A 25,705-nucleotide genomic window follows, 5' to 3' on the forward strand; every position below is an offset into this window, starting at 1 on the left:
TCGTCTGAATGCCTCAACATCTTACCTGGTTCTAATTTCATATTTTCCATTTCATTTGACCTTTCTAGGACAATATTGCAGTGGTCCTTTGCCTCAAACTGACAAGACTCCAAGCTATTGAATGACTTGCTAAGTTCCTACAGCCAGAATATGGATGATTGGCATTTGACCCAGGTCTCTTGATTCCTAGTGCTTTGAAAATACGGTGAAGCCCATATGAAATGCAGACTGTGCCTTGGAGTTTGCTTTTCATGTGACAGAGACAAGATGGACAATTCTCTGTTGACAGGCATTGTGTCGCATCTGCAGAGTTGAGCGAAGAGGGTGAAGGGAGACAGTGTTGGAGTACCTGGCGTGCCTACTGCCCTTGATCTCTGACATCACAGTGGTTCAGAGACCAGTGACATGTTTAGCTGCAGTCAGAGAATTGGACTGCTCAGTGAGATCAAGACAACCAGAGTTGACAGGAATGGACTCTCACGGCTTTTGCAATACAGTGAACTCCAGGTTCTCAATTTATTCTAAGCCTATCCCATTTGTTTTTCACTCTTTGGGTTCTGTGATCCATTTGTGTGTGTGGGTGTGTGCGCGCATGCATGTGTGTATGTATACATGTTCGTGCAACAGTATTGGGACTTGAACTCAGGGCCTAATCACTGTCTCTGAGCTTTTTTTGTTTTTAATTGTAAAGGTGAAGTGCAGAGGGGTTACAATTACATAAGTAAGGTAGTGAGTACATTTCTTTTTGAGCAGTGTTACCCCCTCCCTCGTTTTCTCCCATCCCACCCCCCCTCCCGCCTCCCCTTCTTCCCCAAGTTCTAAAGTTCATTTATAACGTAGTGCCTAGCGAGTATCACTGTTGCATAGGTTCACCCTTTGTTCCACTGTTTCTGTGATTCCCCTTCGCTTCCCCAAGTCTGAAAAACTTAAAAACAAGACAGAAGGTGTCAAAATCAGAAACAGGAATAAACAAAAAGAGAAAAAAAAGAAAGAAATAACTGCAAGTGGTATACTAAAAACAAGAAAAAGGAAAAAGAAAAAAAAAAAACACAAAAAAACCCCAAACCACAGAGCTCTTAAAGCTAGTGCTTTACCCACTAGCCACAGCTCCACTTCCGGCTTTTTGGTGGTTGATTGAAGATAAACATCTCATAGAGTTTTCTCCCTAGAGTGGTTTTGAACTGGAATCCTGAGATCTCAGCCCCCTGAATAACTAGGATTACAGGCATGAACCACTAACTGGCACCTGGTTCCCATGATCAATATTTTATGCTGTGCCTCCAGAGCCAACTGCAAGGTTGACAGCCAAGGACCATCTGCAGGAGGGAGATTCTCTGGGGCCTGAAGTACAGGGATGTGTGTGGCTGCAGACTGAGTGAGAGGTATCAAATGCTTTAAGGGCCTTTCTTCATAAAGCAGAAGATGGAGAGACAATGACCAAAAACGAATGTTTCCTGTGACATCACTGCACATGAGAGTGACAGTATCTGTGTGTGTGCCAGATCATTACTGTGTGGACCTCCTTGAGGTACCAAGCAGATTATGTATGCCATGTTACAGATGTTGGACAGCCAGGGATGGCTGGCTTCGTTTCGAAAGTACATTTTGAAATAGTCCCTTTGACTGCAAAGATACCTGAGGGCACACTTATTCCTTGATTTGTCTAGCAGATACTGGTGGAGTGCTTCCTGGGTACCTGGGTGTACATTGGCTGTAATGCTGACATGGCTTTTTGCCCAAGTGGAGATTTAGATCTAGTGATGTGGCAGCTATTAAGCAACGAATCAATCAAAGAATTGCCTAATTTCAGAATTTGATGAGTACTGAAGGAAACAAACACAGCGTGGTGATAGATGATGCGGGGGAGGATCTTGTTAGGAATAGGATTGTCCATGAAGAGTTGTCTGAGCTGATGTGTTCAAAGCTCCTTCCAGAATAAGCAGAATGTAGTCTTGTAAAGATCAGGTACTGGGACAACATTTTGCAAGCAAAGGCAGAGGTGACATGATGTGAATGACAGGACCCAGGCTGTCTTCAGTTAGAATCAGCAGCTCCAGTGCATTGACTCTAGTAAGTACCTAAGATCACTTTGGGTTGCTAAGTGATTCTGAAGAGTTAGGCCATAGTTTTTCCTTCGTCTATCTTTTTAAAATGCCATAGATTTCTATTTCTTCTTTATATGTTTCTAGACGACCCAATATATAATGAACACACATAGCAAGTGATTTAAGGTGGTAATTAAAAGACAGCCGCTGGCTGGACACTGATGGCTCCTGCCTATAATCTTAGCTACTCAGGAGGCTGAATCATGGTTTGAAGACAGCCTGGACTGGAAAGTCTGTGAGACTCTTATTTCCAGTTAACCAACAAAAAGCTAGAAGTGGAGCTGTGGCTCAATTGGTAGTGTGATAGCCTTGAGCAAAGCTCAAGGACAGGGCCTAGTCCCTGAATTCATGCCCCAGGACTAATGTGTGTGCACACATGTGTGCATGCGCCTACTTATCCACCCCCACCTCCACCCCAAATACTCAGAACACATGCATCTGAAAGGTGGATTAGGATCCGACTAGGATCCTTTTAAAGATCCTCGGATCTTTAAAATGTAACCAGACAAGCCTGGAGGGTGTGTTCCTAGTTAGATGCTGCAGAGATTGACTCATTATACCTACACATGTAAATTATGTACTTCATACTCTCTGCTCAGGTATTTTGAATTGCAAACAGTATAACCAGACATAGTAATTTAAGCTTTTCTCCCCAATTTTATTTATTTATTTATTTGTTTGTTTGTTTATTTATTTATTTAAACTTTAAGTAGTTATATAATAGGGCTTCAATTCCACATGTCAGTTTACTGACACATCATTAATATCAGCGATGATTTAAGATTTTCAGATGGGGGGCTGGGAATGTGGCCTAGTGGTAGAATACTTGCCTAGCATGCATAAAGCCCTGGGTTCTATTCCTCAGCAACACATATACAGAAAAAGCCAGAAGTGGCACTGTGGCTCAAGTGGTAGAGTGCTAGCCTTGAGCAAAAGGAAGCCAGGGAACAGTGCTCAGTCCCTGAGTTCAAGCCCCAGGACTGGCAAAAAAAAAAAAAAAATTCTTGCATAAATTTGGGACCAGGGCTGGGGATATGAGTGCTTGCCTCGTATACATGAGGCCCTGGGTTCGATTCCCCGGCACCACATATACAGAAAATGGCCAGAAGTGATGCTGTGGCACAAGTGGCAGAGTTCTAGCCTTGAGCAAGAAGAAGCCAGGGATAGTGCTCAGGCCCTGAGTCCAAGCCCCAGGACTGGCCAAAAAAAAAAAAAAAAAGAAAAATTGGGGGACCATATATTTGTATATAGTGAAATTACCCATATTCTATGCCTAGTGATAACTTTCAACATGTAAGCCTTTTGTCATGTGTATGGACATGTAGTTATTTGTCTTTGTATATGGAGACTGCTACTTTATACAGAGGAAGACTTGTGATGGGCTCATACATTTGAACTTTGAATCTTCCTTTTATGGCTTAACGTATGATTTTTTTTTTTGGCTCATATAAAGTTTGTAAATGTGAATTTCCTTGGTGGAGACAGATACAAGAGGATAGAATACATGTTTAGGAGGAGAAACTATCCTGACCATGAGGCTGCCTTGGAGTTGAGGGAGGGGTGTTCAGACATGACCATGACACTTGAGAGAACAGAGCTGTTTTTTCCTACTTCATGCATCAACATTTGCACTTGTTTGGGATGCAATGTCCAGCCCATCTCCTCTTTTCCTTGATTCTGTCTGTGTTAATTCTCCTATGTTGACTTCCTACAGTAACTTCTGATGTAAATTGAGATTTTTTTTTTCTCCTTAAACTTGTTTTTCCTGCACGGACCTATCATTTAAAAGTTAAATCCATGAAGGAATATTTTTTGCCTGCTGGGCTTAACTCCTTATGCCATCATCATCATAAAAGACAAAGTATCCTAGACTCTGTTCTAAGATTTTGTACAAGCATATCATTTTGAAATTAACTTCTGCAGGTAGAAAGAAAAGGGGAGGAAAATAAGTTTTGTAAAGAGTTAGTTTTTCAATGATCTAAAAATGTTGATGTGGTTGAGTTCAGTTACCATTGTCCTATTTTCCCCAAAGTCCAAGTCATTTCTAGTATCACGTTGGTTTACAGTTGAATAAAACCAATTGAGCTGGGTGCAGCAGTTGGATTTAAACCCAGATCTTTTTTTTTTTTTTTTTTTTTTTGGCCAGTCCTGGGGCTTGGACTCAGGGTCTGAGCACTGTCCCTGGCTTCTTTTTGCTCAAGGCTAGCACTCTACCACTTGAGCCACAGCGCCACTTCTGGCCATTTTCTGTATATGTGGTGCTGGGGAATTGAACCCAGGGCCTCATGTTTACAAGGCAAGCACTCTTGCCACTAGGCCATATCCCCAGCCCCACAAACCCAGATCTCTTAAAAGCATAACATGACCCTTTCCTTTTTGCCTCTCTTCTCCTAAGAGACTCTAACATCTTCCTTGTCTAATTCTCATTTTCTATGAGTTTGTGTGCTGCTTTTGAGTGTGTGTGCACACATGCACTTGTGTGCATGCACTGAGTTTGTTTGCTGCATTTGTTTCCCATATTTCAGAATGAAATACTTTCCTAGGGGAGAATTTTCTCAAGTCAACATTTTGTGTTCAAAAGCATTTTGCTTTTTCAGTTAAACTTTCTAGTCCACCCCCGCCAGCCCTGAGTTCTTTCATCTGTTTCATAAGAATGCCATTTAGAACATCCCATCCAAGTAGTTGCAGAAGAAAGCCCAGCACTGACAGTTGAGATTGGCTTCATTAGGTGTTTATTGCTGGTAACTTGCTGAGCACAAACTCCTGAAGCTGGAGAGGTTGCCTCTGGTTAGACTCTTGACTTCATTTATTCTTTTAACAGGCAGTTATCAGGCATCTGCAGGTGACAGGCAGCATGCTAAGTCAGGAAATGTGAGGATCAGATAGGGTGGGGGGAAAGCCAGCCCTCTTTCTTGGTGACTCAATTGTTGGTGAGGAATGGAAGCAGATCAATGAGACTACTATCACAAGGAGCATAAAAGCTATAATGGAGACAATTATACACCCCGTGGCAGTATGGAAAGGAACATCCAAATTAGGTGTTTCATGGATAGTTGTTGTTTGGACATCTGTTACACCTGTCTGCACAGGGGATCCTTCTCTGTCAGGGGAAAAGCACTCCATCTGTGACCATGTGGCATCTATCTTAGAGAAGGGATCTTGTGATCTGTTGGCTCTTTAACCTCTTGTGTAAGTCATCTGATTTCCAAGTCAGCTATTCAGGTGCAAGTTCATGGGCTCTTTACTTCATTTCTGTCAAGCTTCTCTCTTGTTTGAACATGTCTGGGCATCATGGCCAATTTTATTCTTGGACTAAGGATCATCCCTTATGAGGCTGGTTATGTTATGTTTGTTCTTGTTCATTCTCTGTGCACTGTTATTGTTTGTTGCTTTCTTGAATCCACCTCTTCTTTCATCATGGTAAAGATGGAGTTATGAACATGGTCCTTACTGAGTTGCAATTTCTCTGCTGTGACTTAGGTCTCCCAAAGTTGGACGTTATGGCCTGACCAAGCTCCTTTTTTTTAAGTGTCCTCTTCAGTCTACTGCAGGTATTGTTCAGGGTACCATCTGCATGAACATGTTAGCAATTTTATTTGTCCTCAACAGTGGTCCATGTAAATCTCAGTTGTTGTACATGTAGTTGGTTTCCTGCAGAAGTCTTTGTATGGTCTCTCTGATTAAGCCATTCTCCTTGAAGTCAACTTATGTTCCAGTTTTGAATATGCATCACCTCCTTAGTGCTTGGTACATAATAGGTGCTAACTAAATGCTCCTTTTACTGTGTTAGTCATATGTGTGTGTTCCTCAGACTTCATTATTTCCTCAACTATCTTGGTTTTGATAGACTGCAAGATGGGCAGCACTTTCACTCATATCTTGTGCTAAAATGTGAGCAGGAAGTCTTAGACATGGAGGTCTACTTTCAGGATCTACATATTGTGCTTGTTTTATGCTTTTCACTCATTGACTGCATGAAGGACTGAGCCCTCGCTCTTTGCTCTTTCTTTCAGAAAGTACTATGAGGGAGGCCGAGGATTTCATGTTCCTGACAGAGACACGACACTGGGATTAGGGATTGCTACTTCTGAGAGGATGCTGGGCATCTGCAGAGGGAGACGGAAATTCCTGGCTGCCTCTTTGACTCTGCTGTGCATCCCAGCCATCACCTGGATATATTTGTTTGCTGGGAGCTTCGAAGGTAAGGGTGGGACTCAAGGAAGGAAGGATGGGAACACCGGAGGCTCGCACAGAATGAGAGAGCCTCAAAAATGAGCCTCAAAGCCATCTGATCACCAGTCTTCATTGGGTAGAGCACTAGAATACTGAGGTCTTATCATGGGAAATGACTTCCTAGGGTTGCATAGGCAGTTGGAAGCCACCAGCTAGCTACATGAGGAGAAAATGAAAAGAGAAAATAAGGTGTACTTCGGTTTGATGTTGGGTCGGTGAGTTCAGAAACATCTAAAACCTGTTTGATAAAGTATAGTAAGGAAGGGGTGAAGATTGGACCTTGGAGAACTGCTCAGTTATTGATGGAACCAGATATTTCTGTCATTCTGTTCATTCTTATTTTCACACACCCAGTAACTTTGTTGATTTGACTTCCCTACCATACCTAGTTCTGACATAACCAGATAACAGCCAATGTGGACATGGGCTGTTGAGTGGAGGAGACAGATAGGTTCACGAACGATCTCTCTGCATGGTAATATGTGCTGTGATATGGAAGCAGGGTCCTGGATAGAGGTTTGTGGGGGCTATCAGGCTTCTGCTAGAAGTGATAGTCAGTTGTTGTGATGAGTACGCACAGGAATGCAACAGAAAAACTGCCCTCCCCAAACAAATAAAAATCCCTGCTACTTCCCAGAATTAAGTAGCAAAGATGAGATTCATCATTTCTTCAGTTGGTGGCTTCAAATATGGGGAATGATCTTATGTGACAAAGATGGTTTTCCTAGATTCAGGATGGGGAAGAATGACAGTGTGAGAATGCATGTTTTTTTTTTTTATTTACCCCCACACTTGGATTAAAAAAAATTCTTATGAAAACATGGCTTTGGGAAGTCACTACTGTGTTTGAAAACATTTATTTTTTGTGCATAAATTTTATTGCCAGCTCAAGGCTACTTTTTAATTAGGACCTTCACTTCACTTTCTGAGATTTGCTTTGAGACAGCCAGATAGAACATAAACAAGGTAGATCTTTGCCCTTACAGAGTAGAGAGAGTTCCTGAGCCCTAGCTCAGTACTGGGCTGCAGTAGTACAGCCTGCCTCTCAGCTACACCCCTGGGTCATTCAGAGCTTCTATCTAAATAGCTATGTGCCTTGGCAGTGGGTGGCTAATTACAGCAGAGCAATCAAAAGATGGAAGGTGACCTGATGCTGATCCTGAAGGGATAAAAGGAAATATGCTCTCAGACAAGAAGCAACTTTATCTAAGAGGGCTGTACCAGCCAGTGCCAGTATAGGGTTCTAAAGTAAAAGCATGGACTCCAGCAGTGTAACAAAACTGGTAATATACTACTACTACTACTGCTACTACCCAATAGCAGTAATGATGTTGACAGTCTAAACAACTAGTCTTATGACCATTTTTATGTGCTAGACCTTGGCCATCTGTGTCTTCATGTCACCGTAGAGTTTATATAGTTACTATCCCAGTTGATTAGGTGGGGCGTGTCAGAAGCTTTGTTCATCTGCCAGGGCCTGCAAGTCCATCAGGGTGGAGCCCAGACTGGATTCAAGAGCTTAGGTTTTTACCATGTCGCTGTTCTCTATACACATTCGAGCTTCACTGTGGTGTTAGACTTTGGGAATGGGTCTGAGCAATTGTCGAGGGATCTTTCTGCAGTGAAGTTGTAGAGTTTTGCTTTGTACGCAGGTGACAGAAATCCAAATGGGAGTTGGGTTAACGAGGTTAGTGAATCAAAGATAGCTCAGGCTTTAGGCAGGCTTGGATTCAGGGACTGAAAGGTTGCTTTTGTAGTTGGATGTTTCTCCATCTATTTGTTCAAATTTTCTTCCCCCAAGTGTCTGTCTTTCTGTCTGTCTGTCTGTCTGTCTGTCTGTCTGTCTCTCTCTCTCTCTCTCTCTCTCTCTCTCTCTCTCTCTCTCTCTCTCTCTCAGCATGGTTTTTCCTTCATAGAGGAAGTCTGAGACTGACATCCTCATCAGTCTCAGTAGGAAAAGGACTTATTCTTATCCCTAATCACCCAGTATGGCCTGCAGTATGTAGTTACCTCTAAACCTCAGGGCAGACTGCCTGTGGTTACTCCCAAACCAGTTCTTATGATTGGCAGAGTATGCAGAGAATGCTGTGTGGTGGAGAGCTGCCTAAAACATGGAGTGTAATTGGAACTCCGTGGTATGATTTCCCTAAGAGGAGAGAGGAGAGACTGATCTAGGTTATGGTAATTTTATAAGTTGCTGTGTTTCTGGTTTGGTATCAGTTTGAAGACCTCTTGGAAGCATCATGCTTCCTGGCCTAACTGATGAAGTGATGAAGAGTTTGTGGGAGATAGGAACATAGAGAAAATACTCTAGACAGCAAGCCCAGATTGACAGTGGGTGTCATATCTGTTAACTTGATACTTAGGAATAGACCTTCATATCAAAAACATCATTAAGAGGAAGATAGAGGATGTGGACATACTTATCAAAGTAACCAGAGTGTCAGAGGCTCGGCTTAAACTTACCAGGCACTAGCTCGTCCACAGTTGGATTGCTGCATTTGTTTCTGGGCTCTGCACTCTAAGAACAAAGTAGACAAGACAGTGTGCTTTGGAAAACTATGAATTTTCAGTTTAAAATAGGTTAAATAAGAGACAGTGGAAAGAACAGGGCATGTTTGCCCTGGACATGCTGAGTGTACAGGCCGCTTCAGCCAGTGCTTACAGAGCTGGCACCAGAATGAGACAGAGGGATGTCTCTGATGGCCCTGACTCTATGCAGGCACATGGTCCCGGGGACAGAGGTCATGTTCCTCATCATGAAGATCATTCTGTGCTGGACTATGATGCCCAGGAGGTTGTAAGATACTCCACCTGAGAGCTGTGCCAGCAGAAATCCAGTGTCTTGGGAGGAAGTCTGGCAATAGGGGAAAATGGCCATGATCTGTGTGATTGGACCCAGAAATCTGAGTCTCTATAAGTGACTGAGTGGTCACCAGGACACAAAGACCATCCCCCTGGGGTGTGCCCAGTGCCCTTCCACAAGGACCCATGAAGGCACTCTTCAAAGCAGTTAAACCTCACAATCCTACAGTCCTTTTATTAACACCCTGGAGTTTTTGACCTCCTGGAACATGAAGCCATAAATAAGGAGCAGAGTTGGTGCCTGGATTTCTCGAAATACTATTCATGTTTTATGTGAGCTTATTTATTTTTCAGCCCTGTTTAATTTCAATAGGTCTCCTGAGAGCAGAGCCCAGAATTACCTCTGAGATGTGAATGCTTTTAGTGCAAAGGTTTAGTGGTTCACTTACACAGAACAGCCCTATAGTGGTTGAGTGCTGGTTGAGGTAAGATGCCATAGGCTTTAAAATCAGCTTAGTCAGGATAGCTGGGTGGTCTGGCATATGGTCACTTTTCTTCCTAGGCCTTAGTCTCCTTCAGTATGACAGGAGGTTGTCAAGATGAAGCCCATTTGTTTAGTTGCTAACAGTCTATATATACATTCAAGATTCTAAGCATTTGATGTAAGTGAATCAGAAACAGGAAGACCTGTCCCCAGTTAGGGGGACTATAACTAACAAATGGAGTAGCTTATTGTGATTTGTTCTGGAGTGTGCAACCAGGATCGGTGCATCACATTTACTGGGAAATCTACATTGATGTGAGTTGAGAAAGAATGGCTGTTGTAACCATTAGATTGTTGGGTATGGTGTTTGCCACCTGGGAAAGAAGTGATATTCCAACTCTGGAGCCTCTTGTCCAGGGCCAAGTGACTGTGAGAAAAGATGCTAAATGAGGATTTTTTCCCCTTGGCATATTGACTTCGATATTCCTATCCCAACTTCTTAACTTTCTTCCTCAGGCCATCTTTCTTCCTAAAGCATCTTAGTGAACACCTGTACTATAGGCCCTTCCAGCTTCGTGCTTTAGAGTAGTTAACTCTTTATCTTCTTTCCTCCATACTACCTCTTGTTTTTCTTCGGTCTTGGTTTCTTGCAGCTGTGTTTTTTCTTTACTCCATCGTTCATCCCTGCCACGGCTGTGCCAATTCTCCTTTATAGTCAGGACCAAGTCCAGCAGCCTGAGACCTTTCACATTTCCTTCTTCTATTGGAGAGGGGCCAGTGCTACCTTAAAGCACCACTGTGCTCCTTGTCTTACTCCTCTGGCTTTTCACCTGATCCACCCCTGCCCTCATCTCTGCTCGCTACCTGGGTACACTTGGCTCCTTGAGTCTGGACTGCACTGCCTCCTGTGGCCTTTCCTTCCCTCTCACCCCTACCTTGTAACCTCACTTCATCTCTCTTCCCCCTTCTTGCATGACTAACTTAGATCCTCCATTATCTGCTCATACATGACTGCTCCTCTTTATTTCCCCTTCATACCTCATGGAGAATGCTTTGTCTTATTTTCATAACCACTGATCTTTCTGACTGATTAGTAGCACCAGATGTAAGGAGCCCTTCTTTTCTGTTTCTTCTTCCATCTCTCTAGTACTATGACAGTGCTTGGAATAGAGTTGCTCCCAAAATATTTAGGGAAAGAATGAACAAAGAGATCAATATGCTTTCTTCTGGCTTTGAGTACCAACAGCTCACATCATTGCCTCCAGGATCAACTCTAGACCCCTCACCAGGTTCTGAGTTCGTCACTATTTGACCCTTTCTGTCTTTATTTAGGTCCTAGTACCTCCCTGAACTCCCCGAGAAAACTCACTGCTATCCTGCTTTATAATTGCACTTTCTGCCAAGCATATTTTTGTCTTCCCACAGTCTTCCTTTCAGCCAAGACCTTAAATGCTCAAGTTCAGTTTCATTTCCCCCTAATAATCAATCTTGTGTGGAAATTTCTGTGGCTGGGACTCTCCCGGGGACATGTCACTTGTTTGATGTCTCTCCAACCACAACTCCGTGAATTTCTTGCAGTTTAGGTTGTACTCTCTCTTTTTTTTTTATTATATTTTTTGTGCCAGTCCTGAGATTTGAACTCAGGGCCTAGGCACCATCCTTGAGCTTTTGTGCTCAAGGCTAGCACTCTACCATTTGAAGCATAGTGCTACTTCCTCAGATCTCAGCCTCCTGACTGGCTAGGATTACAGGCATGAACAATTAGAACCCAGGTGTCCCTGTGGGTTTTAAATTGGTGGTATATTCTTGTGTTTTCTGCCCCTCTCTGGCAGGTATTCAGATGTTTTTTGATTTGTTAGCATATGGAAGAAAGGAAATTTCAGGTCATTCAGGAAAATGCTATTTTTGATGTGCTATTATGTGATAGTGCATAGCCAGCTAAGTGTGGACATTTCCCATGGCCATGGAGGCGGGCCAGGGAAGGCAGGAGAGTTCTTTAAAAGCAAATGTCTTGGCAGCACACATGCAGAGTCTCAGACATTTAAAACCACATCATGAGCAAACATTGTATATTAACTTCTGAAGTGATTTCAGCCCATACTCACCTTTTGTTATTCATAAAGCCTGTGTTCTTTGTTCCTTCTATTCTTATCAATATAAACACTGACATTTGACCATTTTACAAAGCTGGAATGATAGCAGATTGTTCTAATTTGAAACCCTTCCTTTGCCTTCTTACTATGGAGCCTCTCAAGATGCATATACAGTAAAATCTGGGGAATGGAGTATATTTCACCTAGGGAGGACTGCCTTCTAGCTTAGTGTGTCCAGTCCCTTAGCATAGAGAATGTACCAGAACTCAGACCGTATAAGACCGTATAAGGCAAATAATTTGCTACGGTGTTAATACTCCTCAAGGCTGGGCTATGTGATGGCTTCGATGGCACCAAAGCCTATTTTGTCTTTCCCGCCACTGGCCTGACTATATCACTTCATAAGATTATTATGGGATTTAAGAATACAAGATGCTAAATGCAGAATGAAAAACAACATGAGGTATGATACGTCAAAAAGGAAGAACTTTTGTAGGCGGTGCTTAAGACCTTTTAGTGCAGTGCTTGAGAAAAATCTTACAAATGATAATATGAACAGGAGCGTGAGCAGTTTTTTAATGGCTCCTAGGCCACAGGGCACACAGCAGGTCTGCACTGTCTGATATATATTTTACCTTTGGGTCAAGAAATAACTCTCCTTAAAATCTTGCTCTCTGAAGGACATCGAACTCATAATTTGGTTGCTAAAATCATCTCTGCTTTTCTTCTACCAAACCTTCTATTTAAAAGCAATATTGGCCACCACATAGAGAAATCGACCTCCTATATCAGTTTATTAATTTCCTAGGAAATTCTTAGATCAGGAGTCAGGAAACCTGGTTTCCCCAAATCTCAATACCTGCCTGGTAGAGCTATCCATCCCCCCATATTCCATTTCAGTTACCCAGAGTCAACTGTTTGAAAATGCTGCATGATTCTAAATACAAACCACAGGTTTTAAATTGTGCATCGTTCTGAGCAGTGTGATAACGTCTTACACCATCTGCTGTCGCCCCTCCAGGGTATACATCATATTTTGTCCATTGTATCTACACTAACTACACTGCCCCTTCATTAGCCACTTCATCCCAGTCTGGCCAGATTGACTGTCAGCATCAGCACCACCATGGATTTGCGTTCAAGTAGCTCTCACCCAATAGTATTGGCCCCCAGGCACAGAAGTAATGGTGATCTGGTCAGATGTATGCCAATTTGCCATGGCCAATGAAGAAAAGCTATTAAGTACTTCCTGTAAGCATTCCATAAGCTGTCCTCTTAGGGAAAAAAGGAAGATTGTGTACGGAGATTGCTGATTTCCATGATGAGAATAGACCCTTTAACTGTAAAACTGTAAAGAGGGAAAGAAATGGGCACATTGGTTTTGTCAGACCTCAGCCTGCAAAAGCACATGTTGAGTGCTGGGTGAAGATTTTTAAAATTTATTAAATTTGCATATAGATGAATAGGAAAAAGCAACAACAACCACCAGCACCTTGTATGTGTAAATTGAGTCTTGAAACTCACCCCTCTGGATTCGGGAGGAGTGCTGTTTTATTTTCCTACAACTGCTATGTTCAATCTCCATCATCTATAGACATGCTTTGTTTTCCTGGAAGTCAGAAGTCTAAAATCATTCTCATTGGACTGAATTCAAGATGTTGTCAGGGCTGGTTCTTTCTGGAAGACCAAAGGAAGAATCCATCTCTTCGATTTTATTAGCTACTATAGACCACCCATGGTTGCTTGTGGCTCCTTCCTTATCTCCAAATCAAGAAGATAGCATCTTCAGTCCATTCTGATCCCTGACTCCTTTCTCTCCTGACTCTGTCCATACATCTTCTTGTTTAGGAGGCTCCTACCCTCTAGTAAGGATCCTTAAGATTACATTGGGCTGACCCAGATAATGCCAGATAATTGTGTCCTCCCAAAATGCTTAACTAAATGGTGCCTGTAAAGTTCCCTTTTGCCACACAAGGCAACATGTTCACAATATACACTGATCAGGTCCTGGAAATCTTGATATGAGGATTGTTACTTTCTCTAGCATCCTGTCTCTCCTCTGTCTCAGAGGAGCAAAGCCAAAGGTGTGTTGTACATCTACTTACTTATGTAGACATCTTACCTGCCCCTGAATACCTATTCTGAGTTCTTTTATATCCAAATAGACTTACATCTCAGGAATAATGCCAAGTATTCAGATATATTTGCCCTGTATTTTTGGAGGTGGGGGGGCAGTAGTGAAGTTTGAACTCAGGGCCACTTGAGCCCTCTGCCTTTAAAATTCGTTACATATTTTCAAATACAGTATTGTGTTTTTGCCCAAACTGGCCTGGATTACAATGTTACTATCCCAAATAGCTGAAATGACAGGTGAGCAACACTGTACTTGGCTTTTGATTGGTTGATATGGGGATCTCGTGAATGTTTTTTGTTTTGCTTGTTTCTAAAATATGATTCTCCTGATCTCAGGTTTCTGAATAGCTAGGAAGACAGGCATGAAGTCCTATGACTTAAGATATCAAACAACTTGCTATCACAAAATTTTGTATATTATAGATGCTTAAACAATAACTAATAATCAGAGTACTGAGTTTTAAGGTAATTTTAATTATTTTTATTTCATATATCTACTTAAAAGAAGGGATCATTTTATTATAGATTAACTGTAAAGACCTGATACCTACTGGTGTAACTGCTTTGGGAATCTCTTCACTTTATTAAGTATAGCCAAGCATATGCCATAAGCCATCACATGTAGCCCTAGTTGTACACCAGGTACACACGCGCACACATGCGCACACACTACATATGACTCGTAGTGCCATATTGCCTCAGCCTTGTTTATGGCATCACCAAACAAGAATTAGAAAATGTCCATCACCAGGAAAATAAGAAATCATATTTATGTAATGAAATACTCCCGTGTGTTGCAAGTGAGCGTAATCATAGATGATGTTGACCAAAAGAGATAGACACATCCTGTCTGATTAAATTATGTAAGATGCAAAAAAAGCCAAGACTTTTTTTTTTAATTGTGGTCCTGGGACTTGAACTTAAGGCCTAAGGCCTTGTGCATGAAGTATTTTGCCACGGAATTATGCCCAGTCTTTGGTTTCCTTGTCAACTGTGTCATTTAGGTTAGTTCTATATTCAAGATCCTACTTCCTCACCTTCCCAAGAAGTGGGATTACAGGTATGTGCCACCGCATCTAGCTTACAAATGGTGGCAACCACATAGGCTCTTACCAACACAGATAGTTTTTACCTCTTGGGAGGAAGGGAAAGGATATATAGACATTGGGGAAGGTATGAGGGAGACTGTAGAATATTACTAATTTACTACTAATTTACAATAACTGCTTCTATGTACTAGCTCATCATTAACTTTCTAACTTGTGTGAGAAGTATACACGTATGTTCCTTAGTGATTGTTCAAGTGCTTTGTTAATGATTTATTCATGTTTCTGTGAATATTATTTTTGAAGCCTGTGCAAATCTAGATAAGTATGTAGCTGAACTTGAGATGATTTTGTAAGGTTTGTATTCCTGGTCAATGAAAGCATGAGAGGAATTTTATTAACCTTTGGATTTTGTGAAGCTATGTCGCTTTTCTTTATTGTAGGAGAGGGGTTGGTGGTCAGGGATTGAACTCAGTGCCTCTGTGCTGTCCCTTGAGCTCTTTTGCTCAAGGTCATTGCTCTACTACTTTTTAACCACAGTTCCACTTCCAGTTCTGCTGGTTAATTGGAAATAGCCTCACAGCCTTTTGTGCTGGTGCTGGCTTTGAACCGCAGGCCTCAGATCTCAGCCTTCTGAGTAGCTAGTATTATAAGCGTGGGCCACCAGCACCCCACAATCTATGTCTCTTTTTAATTCTGAAACTCAGAGGCTTTTTATGCATGAAACTATCCTTTTGGGATCAATGTTTAACACTTGCTTTTAGCTACATGTCCTTTTTTCCTTCTTAATATATTTTACCATTTGGATAGATACTAATTCTATATGTTTGACCATAATTTTGACTTCAAGACCTCAAATTTGATCATATAACCCTGCTTGTCAACAAGTTCTTTCATCATTTCAAAATGAGATCACTATTTTTACCCGTACTTTAGTAGTGATCTAATGACCATTAATATTAAAACAATATTATTGCTTGATATGGATATCATGCCACATTAGGTAAGTTACCACCAATGTTAGTCAGTAAACATGTATTTGCCTAAAATCTGGATGCTTGGCAAACAAAGGAAGTTCTGGTTATAAAGGATATGGTGATTCCTAAAAGAAATTTACTGTTAAAACTGCATACAGGGGCTGGGGATATGGCCTAGTGGCAAGAGAGCTTGCCTCGTATACATGAGGCCCTGGGTTCGATTCCCCAGCACCACATATACAGAAAACAGCCAGAAGTGGCGCTGTGGCTCAAGTGGCAGAGTGCTAGCTTTGAGCAAAAGGAAGCCAGGGACAGTGCTCAGGCCCTCAGTCCAAGGCCCAGGACTGGCCAAAAAAAAAAAAAAACAAAAAAAAAAACTGCATACAGAAGGATAGTGCCCATTTCCATTTAGGGATAATGAAACAGATTGGCTCATCTGGCCTTCAGTTTGTTGGGTTTGGCTCGCCCACTCTTTTATTTATCATTTATTTATTTTTACCATTTTTAAATTTTCTTGCTAATGGTTATGTTGGGAGATTGCAGCAAAACAGAGAAAAATTCACTCAGGATTTTTGGCTTTCCTTAAAAAAAAAAAAAAAATGGGAAGATCTAGCAACCTCCAGCCTCCTATCATGGTGGCAACTGTTGGCCGGAGCTGAGCAGTAACTGTTCCTTTGACAGTGCTTAGGTGTTCCAACTTGGCAGTCGCCTTCCTTCCTAGCTGGTCCCCATGTGATCTCTACAGTGTTGCTGTATGTAGATCAGAATTGAGACAGAAAATCTGCTGCTAGCTGCAAAAGTCACTTGTTGACCATATCTGGGCTCAGTTAATCTCTGACTTTGAATCCTTTGGCTTCTTCTCTGCCTACTGCTTGTATACAACATCTTATTTATCCCTCAAGAAAATTTCATACTGTTTGTACTGTTATAGATGAGGAAACTGAAACTCAGGGATGTTGTATTCTTTAACCAGTTAGTAAGTAAGAGAGCTGGGCCTTGTCTGACACAGTCTTATATACTGCCACCTACTGAGATGGGATGACACGGAAACAACTAGACGATGTCATTTCAAAGTCAGGAGGCTCAAGTTTTAGATAAGGACGAGACAAACCCAGAAGACATGTAACCAAGGGGCTATTTTGGGCTAGAGGGCAGATCATGTTCTGTGCTAGCAAGATTATTATAAGCCAGTAGAAGCAGAAAATTCGATTAGTCCTTTAATACAATTTGCATTTTGTTTCTGCCTTAGACTCATACAATTAAAAACAGGAATGGACCTTAGAATCATCCAGGCAGGCTTATAGCTTAAGCAGATAAAACACCACAAACCACACATGGGCTTTATTTGGGGCAGGGTTGATGTTGGAGTCAATGTGTCCCTGAAGAACTAGCAGACTTGCGTTTGAAATTTAGCAACAGCATTGGAATCACAGAACGACAACAGACCTGTTTGCAGGTCTGTTTCTCTACCATTTAAAGGGACATAATATGTGACCCTACAGTTGGTATAAAGGCTAACTGAAGCATCTGCTGTACAACAGTGGTTACTCAATGAGTCTTCATTTTTCTTTCCCTCTCTTATTTTTTGGAATTCAAGGAAATCTCCTGGGAGGAATGCAAAGGTCACCCATCTCTTTCAGTGAGCTTTTGTTTTATGGCTGAGCAAGTGGAAAGAGACCTCATGGCTCAGGAGCTCCCCAAGCTGCAGCCTGGGGTGGGGTGATTGGAGCCTCCTCCCAGACAGTACGTGTTACCTCTTGATTCTGTGCTGTTTACACATCTTCTTTGTCAATTAGTATAGCAAAAGGTCAACAGAATTGAACACTGCTTCTGTAGCTTTCTGTCTATGACTGTTTCCAGAATGTGCTCTACATCCTTTCAGCATGGGGATTGGAGGGGACATGGACCTGAGACACATCTCAGCTGTGATCGTAAATGCACCTTCTGCCAATGGTAGGCTCAGTGGCCATTTCTGGAGAAAAGTAAATTATTTTGCAATAGAAGACTGACCAGCTGTGGGCACTTTTAAGAACAACAAAGAGGAACGGCTGGTCTTGAATATAAAACTTAATCACTTTAGTGACCGATCTCATAGGCCATTCCCATGCTACTCCTTAAATGCCGTGTGCCTTTGGATCATTCACTTAACTTCCCAAATTTGGCTCAGATTCCTTCCTTCAAAATTGAGGGTGTTGCTCCCTTCTCAAAAGCAGAGAGTACACTTTAGTGTCATTTTGTGCTTAGCAGCCATTTTGAATATGCTGTCTCTACGTTTACAAGGAAAAACTCTCACAAGGAGTCAACAGAGTGGAAGGTTGAGTTGCATTGGTTGGAAAAACCTTGGTCAGGGGGAGGCGGGGGAAAATGAGGGAGGAGATAACAAGTTGGATAAGAAATGTACTCACTACTTTTCATATGAAACTGTAACCCCCCTGTGCATCACTTTAACAATAAAGAAATGAAATGAAAAATAAAAGACCAGGATTTTTTTTTTTTTTTTTTTTTTAAAGAAAAACTACCTTGGTGACTTTGGGGCTCCTTTTTTTCTCATGGCTGCTTTGGATCATGGCTGTTGGGCTTTCTGCTCCAGCAGAGGGCACTCTATGTTCCATTTCATGGGAGGTCTGAATTCCTTGAATGGAGGAGCAGAGTCCTATGACAGGGACCAAAGCTTGAGATGATGCCCAACCAGGAGTCCCTCTACCCCTATTGCCTACCAGTTGGTAACACTACGTCTAGGTAGCATGGTGTCATCAGATGCATCCACACCATTAGGAAGAGAGAGAATTCTGTATTCAGTGAATCACTCTAGCGAGTCACTGCACTTCCCAACCATTAGGGCTATATCACATGAGGTTATCCCGGGCCACATGAGTGTGGTCCACATAAGCTAACTTTCCAGTGTAGTGAGGAAAGAGGAATAACAGACACATTCATACTGTGCCAAGTGATGATAAATCCAACAGAGGAAAACATAATAGGGTGAGACATCAGGGCACGTGGCAGGGTGATTGGCCTGAAGAAGCATGGGCAGGACATAGAGATGCTCTGAGCAGGCAGGCCATTCTGAGGGTAACAGGGAATCAGAGTCAGGGGGTGATGAGAGGAGGAGACATGCAGCCAGGGGCAGGTAGGAGGAAGAGAATGCTTGGTGCATTTGTAGGATAGATGGTGGCTACAGAGAAGAGCACAAGGAGCCTGGGTAGGGCCATTTGTAGGCATGAAACCTTGTACTTGGCATCCCCTCCTTAGGAACCTCATTTTTTGTCATCTGCTTTTGCGCTTTTGCCTTCCTCTGCTGGTACAAGGTGAGAGACACCTCAATGGGTGCTTCCTCCCTGGCTTGAAGGAGCCACCTCATTCTCTATTAGCATTTTCCAGGTGATGAAATTTACCTGGAACATTTATTTGGTGTATGGACTCCTTGCCTACACCATGGTACCTTCGACAGGGCATGCAGGACTCTGCTTGCCCCATATCTGCAAAACAGGATGCCAGTGCACACAGGAGGTGACCTGGTGACATGGTATATTCTGTGTTCTACATCTGTTCTGTCAGTCTAGACATCATTTCTAGCTAACATATAATGCCATTTGTGTAAATGGTTGTTGTTGTTTTTTTACCACACTGTTTAGGGGATCCTTACAAGAAAAAGTCTGTACATGTTTAGCACAGACTTACTTTCTCTGGTACTTTTGGTCTGTGATTGGTTGAATTTGAGGAATCAACAGATATGGAAGATATTGATTGCTGTTGTAATCTCACTCCCTTGGCCATCTCTCTGAATTCTTAGTCTTTGGCAGAGTAACTAAATAGAGAAGAGTCTTAGTGGCTATTGAGATGCCAACAATGAAAATATCAGCAACTATTTATAGAGTCTTCGTGAAGCTCTTACTTGCAACAACTTCTTTGATTCCCAGAACTGCTGTGTAAGGAAGGCACCAAAAGCCCCATTTCACAGAGAGGGAGATGGAAACACAGAGCAGTTTAGGAGCTTGCAGAAAGGCTACCAGGTAGCAAGTGATAGAAATATTCCATGTGGTCTTGTCCATGAGGGACTTCTTGAGGGTTTTTTTTGTTTTTACCTCTTTAAATCAGCTCAATTCCAAACACCCCTCCCCCTCATTCCATGTGGTTGCTCTCTCCTGCCTTATCCCCCACAGTGACTAGGAAACTTAGCTATCTATTAGTATCCTGGGAAATTTTACTAGTCAAGACTGCCCCAGGATAAGCAAGCACAGCCATGCTTTGCTCACCATGCTTCTGTGACAAAGGGCACTTTTTCCTACTTGCCACCTGGAACTGTGGGCTGGTTGCCTCTGCTCTGTTGATGATTTGGTCCAGCCTTAGCAGACAGGTGTAGGCAGCTTGCTCTTGGCAGTGGAGATAACCAGGCCCTTGCCTCTCCCTTGCAGGGAGATTTGTGATTTGGCCTGCCCAGTATGCTGTGCCTGGCTCACTTGAAAGTGATCTGGGTCATTTGGGTTCCAGGACTATTTACATTCCTGAGTCCAGAAATAAATGTGGACATGTCTGAGTCCCTGAGTTGTCGAGTGCACATGGGAATCCATACCGAGGCTGCTGTGAAGGAGAGAGGTCTGGGTAGAGACGAGCATCTTACCCACAGCTTAATTTCATGTTTTGGATAAACAGAGGTGAGTGTTGTGAAGGGCAGATAAGTGAGGATCTTGGGGACTATTTACATTTTTACATTTCCCTCTCCCAATCTTTCTCATAATAGATATTCCTGAGTAGAGGGCTCTCTGGTGAATAGAGAGGAGTTATTTTCTCTGCGGTCCACCCCTCTGCCCCAAATGCTCTCTGTATTGCTTTCCAGATGCTTCAGCAATACGTGGTAATCTGAAAGAGTCTCTTGAATTTCAGTTTTTCATTTTTTTGCCCACTCGATCAGTTCCCAGGTGACACCATGTGGCTCCTGCAGGCTTTCAGGCAATTCCTTCTTTCTGTGCTTATAGTGGGATAATTAAAGTTGACACTTGGCGAATCTTTGTCACACATACCATTCTAAGCATCTGCCTTGGGTTCTTTCATCCCTTAGCAGCATTACCTCTTTTTAATGGATAGAGGACAGTGCAGAGTGTTGAACTTGGAATAGGTCAGCAGGTGAGTGTTTGTCTCAGAGCCTAAGTTCTCTTACCCATTACTTTTCTGCCTCTTGTTGCCCTGCCCCACCCTGCTCTTCTTTCCCTTATAATCGGTACCCCTGTGTGGTTTTCCCATTGTGCCAGTCAGTAGGCAACAAAGATGTATATGGCTTGGGTATAGCATAGCAATGCAGAAATAAAACTGTGCCCCAGAGGCAGTATGGGTCCCTATGTGGCCAGAGATCACTCCAGGGGAAGGTGGTTATTGACTTGTGTCTTCAAAGGCCAGGTGCACTGTCCTCGAACTCATGAGGTAATATGTTGTCACTTTGGATGACACAAAGGAGCAAAATGACTCATCAGGAAGGAGATCCGAGGTGTCCTAGTGTGCTGGGCACTCATTCCCATTGGCCATCATGGAGCATTCATAGTGACATATGACATTCATTAGTGTCTTTTTGGCCTCAAGCTCCCTCTCTGCTTGGCAGCCTTAGGGATGAGCCCCATAGTTGAATGGTGAGCCAATTTTACATGCTTCTGGGATTTCCAGCGTGCTATGCTGTTGTACCATCTATTAGGCAAGTGCCCACTCAGCCTGCCAACCAATGTAAAACTGGAGTGGAAAGTTGAAGCACACTTACCATGTAAGCATGGGTGCTTGCCATGCCCCAGAACTGACGACCACCTGTGCGTTTTCTTCCAGGGCTCAGTTCACACCTGGCATACACATGCTCATCAGCTACATTTCCATGATTGTTTGCCTTCTGAGATAGTCCCACACTTGCCATCTTCATCACATCTGAATTTTTATATGTTTGAGGAAAGGTTCTGTTTTGTTCTCTGCGATGCGTAAGAAACAGCTCTCTGCACAAGGCCTGCCTTGGTGATTCTGCCCTGTCTATTCCAAATTCCCCTGACCTGTAAGACACATGTCAGATGCCGGGGGATTTGGGGAGTTGAAACTCTGAGCATATTTGAAACAAAAATTCACACATAGCTTCAGTGAGAATTAGTGAGGGAGGGGGCATATGAACCTTTTAGCTTGTTTGTAAAGTTGTACCTTTGACAAATAGCCTGACGTTTTTATCTAGGGAAAGCCTATGCTTTGAGGTTTCATGACCACCACAGTGCCTTTTTACCTTTCCTCGTGGATTCTGAGGTTTCTGCTGGGAAGCTAGCTGTTTTTCTGAGTGCTTTCAATCATCCCTCTCCCTGTTAATTTTCTTTTTTCTCTCTCAGATCATTGAGCACATATTAATTAACTAGACAGCATGTGTTTGATTCTGGAGTCCAGTCTGAGAAAGACACCCTCAAGAAAAAAGTGTTTTCTGGTTGAGGTAGGTGATGATGCTCTTTCTCCACATGGCCATTCCCAAGTTGTCTTTTGGAAACTAGGAGATACAGAGATGAAACACTAGTGAATGGTTAAGGCAGAAAACCAGAGTTTAAAGCTGAGAAAAATGGCCAGCCTGAATTCTCTCATTGGTTAGAATGAGCAGGAGGTAGGTGCCAGTCAAGGTCTGTCTGCTAAGATCAGTGAATGATACCAGCTTTGGTCTTCAGAGCTCAAACTGCTTACCCAAATCACTGCAGTGACCTTAGTAGGAAAAACAACATAGCAAGTCCAACCCCCAGCCAAACCTAGCAGCACTTTAGCAAGTAGGTTCCTGAATTAACTTTTCAGCTGTGAAGTAATTGGCTATGTATTCACGCTTTCTGAGCATCCCTTTCTACTTCTGCACACAAACCCTGGGGACCTTTTACCCACCTCCATCTCCCTGCATACCCCCAAGTCTTGGCTCTTAGTGATTCTGTATTAATAGCAGCGATTAAGCCACCTGATCTCAATAGGGAGGAAATATTAATCTTCATCAGGCCCAAGGTGGAGCTTACTTTTCTTCTGCTGTTCTTTCTCCTCTCTATGCTGGCTCATGCACCCAGGGGCTGCTAGTTGCATGGGTGTCTGTGGAGAGTTCACTAATCTGCTTCTACAGATACAGTTGAGGGAGCATGTTCTCTCCCTTCCTTTGTGAGCCTCTCTGCATTGGAGCTGAGCTTCTCCTGCTGTAATTGAAGCTCAAGTCAGGGGAGGGTAGAAAGGGGAAAGTATTCCTTCCAATAGCAAGTCTATTTGCTTTCTTCTGCCATTGGGTAAATTAGACCAAGGCAGGACCACGGCTAGAAATGGTGGTCTTTTTGCAAAAGCTTGCTAGGCTCCAGAGGCCTTTTGTTTTGTTTGTTTAAATAAGTATATGGGTATATATTTTTTCTGTTCTTCTTTTTTTCCCATTTGTTCCTTTATTGTCTAAGTCAAGTACAGAGGGGTTACAGTTTCATATGTAAGGCAGTGAGTACATTTCTTATTCAACTTGTTACCTCCTCCCTCATTTTTCCCTGCCTCCCCCTCCCCCTTTTCTTCTCCCCCTAAGAGTTGTACAGTTGTTTACACTAAATGGTTTTACAAGCATTGATTTTAGAATGGTTTGTCTTTTTATCCTTTGTCTCTTGATTTTGGTATTCCCTTTCCCTTCCCTTGTTCAAATATATATATATATGAAATGCCTAGGGTACTAAGATCTGATACAGTGGGGCTGGGAATATGGCCTAGTGGCAAGAGTGCTTGCCTCATATACATGAAGCCCTGGGTTCGATTCCTCAGCACCACATATATAGAAAAAGCCAGAAGTGGTGCTGTGGCTCAAGTGGTAGAGTGCTAGCCTTGAGCAAAAAGAAGCCAGGGACAGTGCTCAGGCTCTGAGTTCAAGCCCCAGGACTGGCAAAAAAAGAAAAACACAACAACAACAAAACAGATACAGTTATAGTGGGAGTAAAACCACAGGAGGGGAATATGCGAGGAAAAAAAGGGTATAGTTTCACATGACATGTTAAAAATAATTACAACAATGATATAACACTTGTTTCCATAACATGGAGTTCATTTCACTTAGCATCATCTTATGTGTTCATAAGGACTATGCTACTGGGCTATTGTGATTTTCTGCTATGACTAGCTAAACATGTACTAATTATTCCCTATGAGGGAACCCAGGGGCCTTTTTCTTGCTCAGTATCTATGATTCACTGTGAACTGAGTCTATTGGATGTTAGGAGGCAGAGAGCTTATGGATTAGTCAGAGAATTAGGATGGAAAGGAGATAGTTCTGAAGCCTGGACTCCTAGACTAGTACTGTGTGTATGAACCAACCACCGATGACAGTTTGTTCTCTGTGGAGTTCCCATACATGTCAAGCACTCTGTGGATCAGATTACATGTAGTATCTCATTTATTCTTCTCACAGTGATTTTCCAGATGTGTCCCATTTCTCAGATTAGAAACGGAGGCCTGAAATTCTATCGTAGCTTTCTTTTCTCTTCTGTAGTGCTTTGCCCTCTGTGTCTAGAATGACTGTAATTTGTTGTTGAATCTGGATCACTTTCAAGAATGTAAGTTGTTCTAGATAATTAGGCTGTGCCACAGGTATACACCAGGTTTGGTCCAGTGCAAAAGAGAAGCAATGAGTCTAGGATAAGATACATCTGGGGGCAGATCGATGCTTCTGGGAGCTGAGTAATGCCCTGAGGTACCTTTGGAAGCAGAGCCAAAGAAGTAGACTTGGTCCATTCTCTCTCCTTTCCTCTCACACCTCTCCTCCCACCTGAGTCCCTGACTGCCTTTCTGGCTTCACAATGCCTGGTGCCTGAGGAGAGCTCATTAGTTTCTTTTTCTCAAGGGAAAATGCCAACTAACCATTTCCTTCCCATGCAGCAAGCAGCGCTCATACTCAGCTGTCCCCCAAGGACTCCTTTGATCCCTTAGCTCTGCAGGACTGACCTTGCTTCAGCTCTTGAGCGCACCTGGAGTGGAGGACTGGTTCTTTCTCTCAGAATGGGCTCATTTTGCATTCTACCAGCAAGCTTCTTACTCTGAGGGATTCCTGGGACATTAAATTAGCAGAAAATGACATTAGTGCTAAGAACCAAATTCGATTACCTGAAATACGAGTATTATTATAAGGAATAAAACAACCTTCTCTCTCCTTCCCCACCCCCAGATCATACCTTCCCACTGACTAGTATTAATGCCGCCTTCCTTTAGTTAGCTTCCCCCCCCCCCCCCTGGCAGATTCTCTCAGAAGACATAGACTATAATAGCACTCTGTGTCAACTGGCTTTGACAACTGCAGGGTGTAGATGTGAGTTTCAACAGACGCCTTAGTGCTGCTCCCCTGTACATGGCTTCACTCTTCGAGAATCCAGCTACCTCTCAACTCAGTTTTCTTCTAATTCCATGTGTATTTCCAAGCCCTCATTTTGTTCTACTCTTTGCAAAGGTTCTTTTTTTCTTTCTTTTCTGGGAAAAATTCCACCGTGAAAGCGTCTCTCCTTTTTTCCTTGAACTTGAGGTCTTCCTGCTTACGTCCCCTTGTGCGCTACTGCTGCTTCTCCTTAAGGATAGGCCTTTGCACGGTGTTGGTATTTAGTGTTTCCTGGACATAGGACTACTTTAGGGAGCTGTGAGGGAATTAAAGAAATTACTTAAAGCACACATACAGATTTAGGAATATAGACCTTAACATTGGCCATTACTTTTGTTAACACTAAATTTAGGGAAGGTGGAAAAATTTGCACACTTGGTGTATGTCTTTCGTATTTACACATATAGCTCCTTCAAGGTACTTACATCCGGGTCATCCCATTCAGTTCTTTTTCATATTCCTAGGGCT

At 42.6% G+C, this 25,705-nt stretch overlaps 1 protein-coding gene across 4 annotated transcripts in view; it reads left to right on the forward strand.

Moving 5' to 3' along the window:
• Positions 1–25,705, forward strand: part of Large1 (LARGE xylosyl- and glucuronyltransferase 1) — a 453,235-nt gene that overhangs the window by 117,595 nt on the left and 309,935 nt on the right. For 3 of the 4 annotated variants that reach the window (XM_048356361.1, XM_048356369.1, XM_048356376.1), the window contains one exon: positions 6,119–6,306. The exons of the other annotated variant lie outside the window; for it this stretch is intronic. In XM_048356361.1, coding sequence (XP_048212318.1) covers positions 6,119–6,306 — 188 coding nt within the window. The remainder of the gene's footprint in view (positions 1–6,118; positions 6,307–25,705) is intronic. 4 annotated transcript variants of the gene reach the window in all.

Source organism: Perognathus longimembris, chromosome 1 (genome assembly GCF_023159225.1).
Source record: "Perognathus longimembris pacificus isolate PPM17 chromosome 1, ASM2315922v1, whole genome shotgun sequence".
Classification (NCBI taxonomy): Eukaryota; Metazoa; Chordata; class Mammalia; order Rodentia; family Heteromyidae; genus Perognathus; species Perognathus longimembris.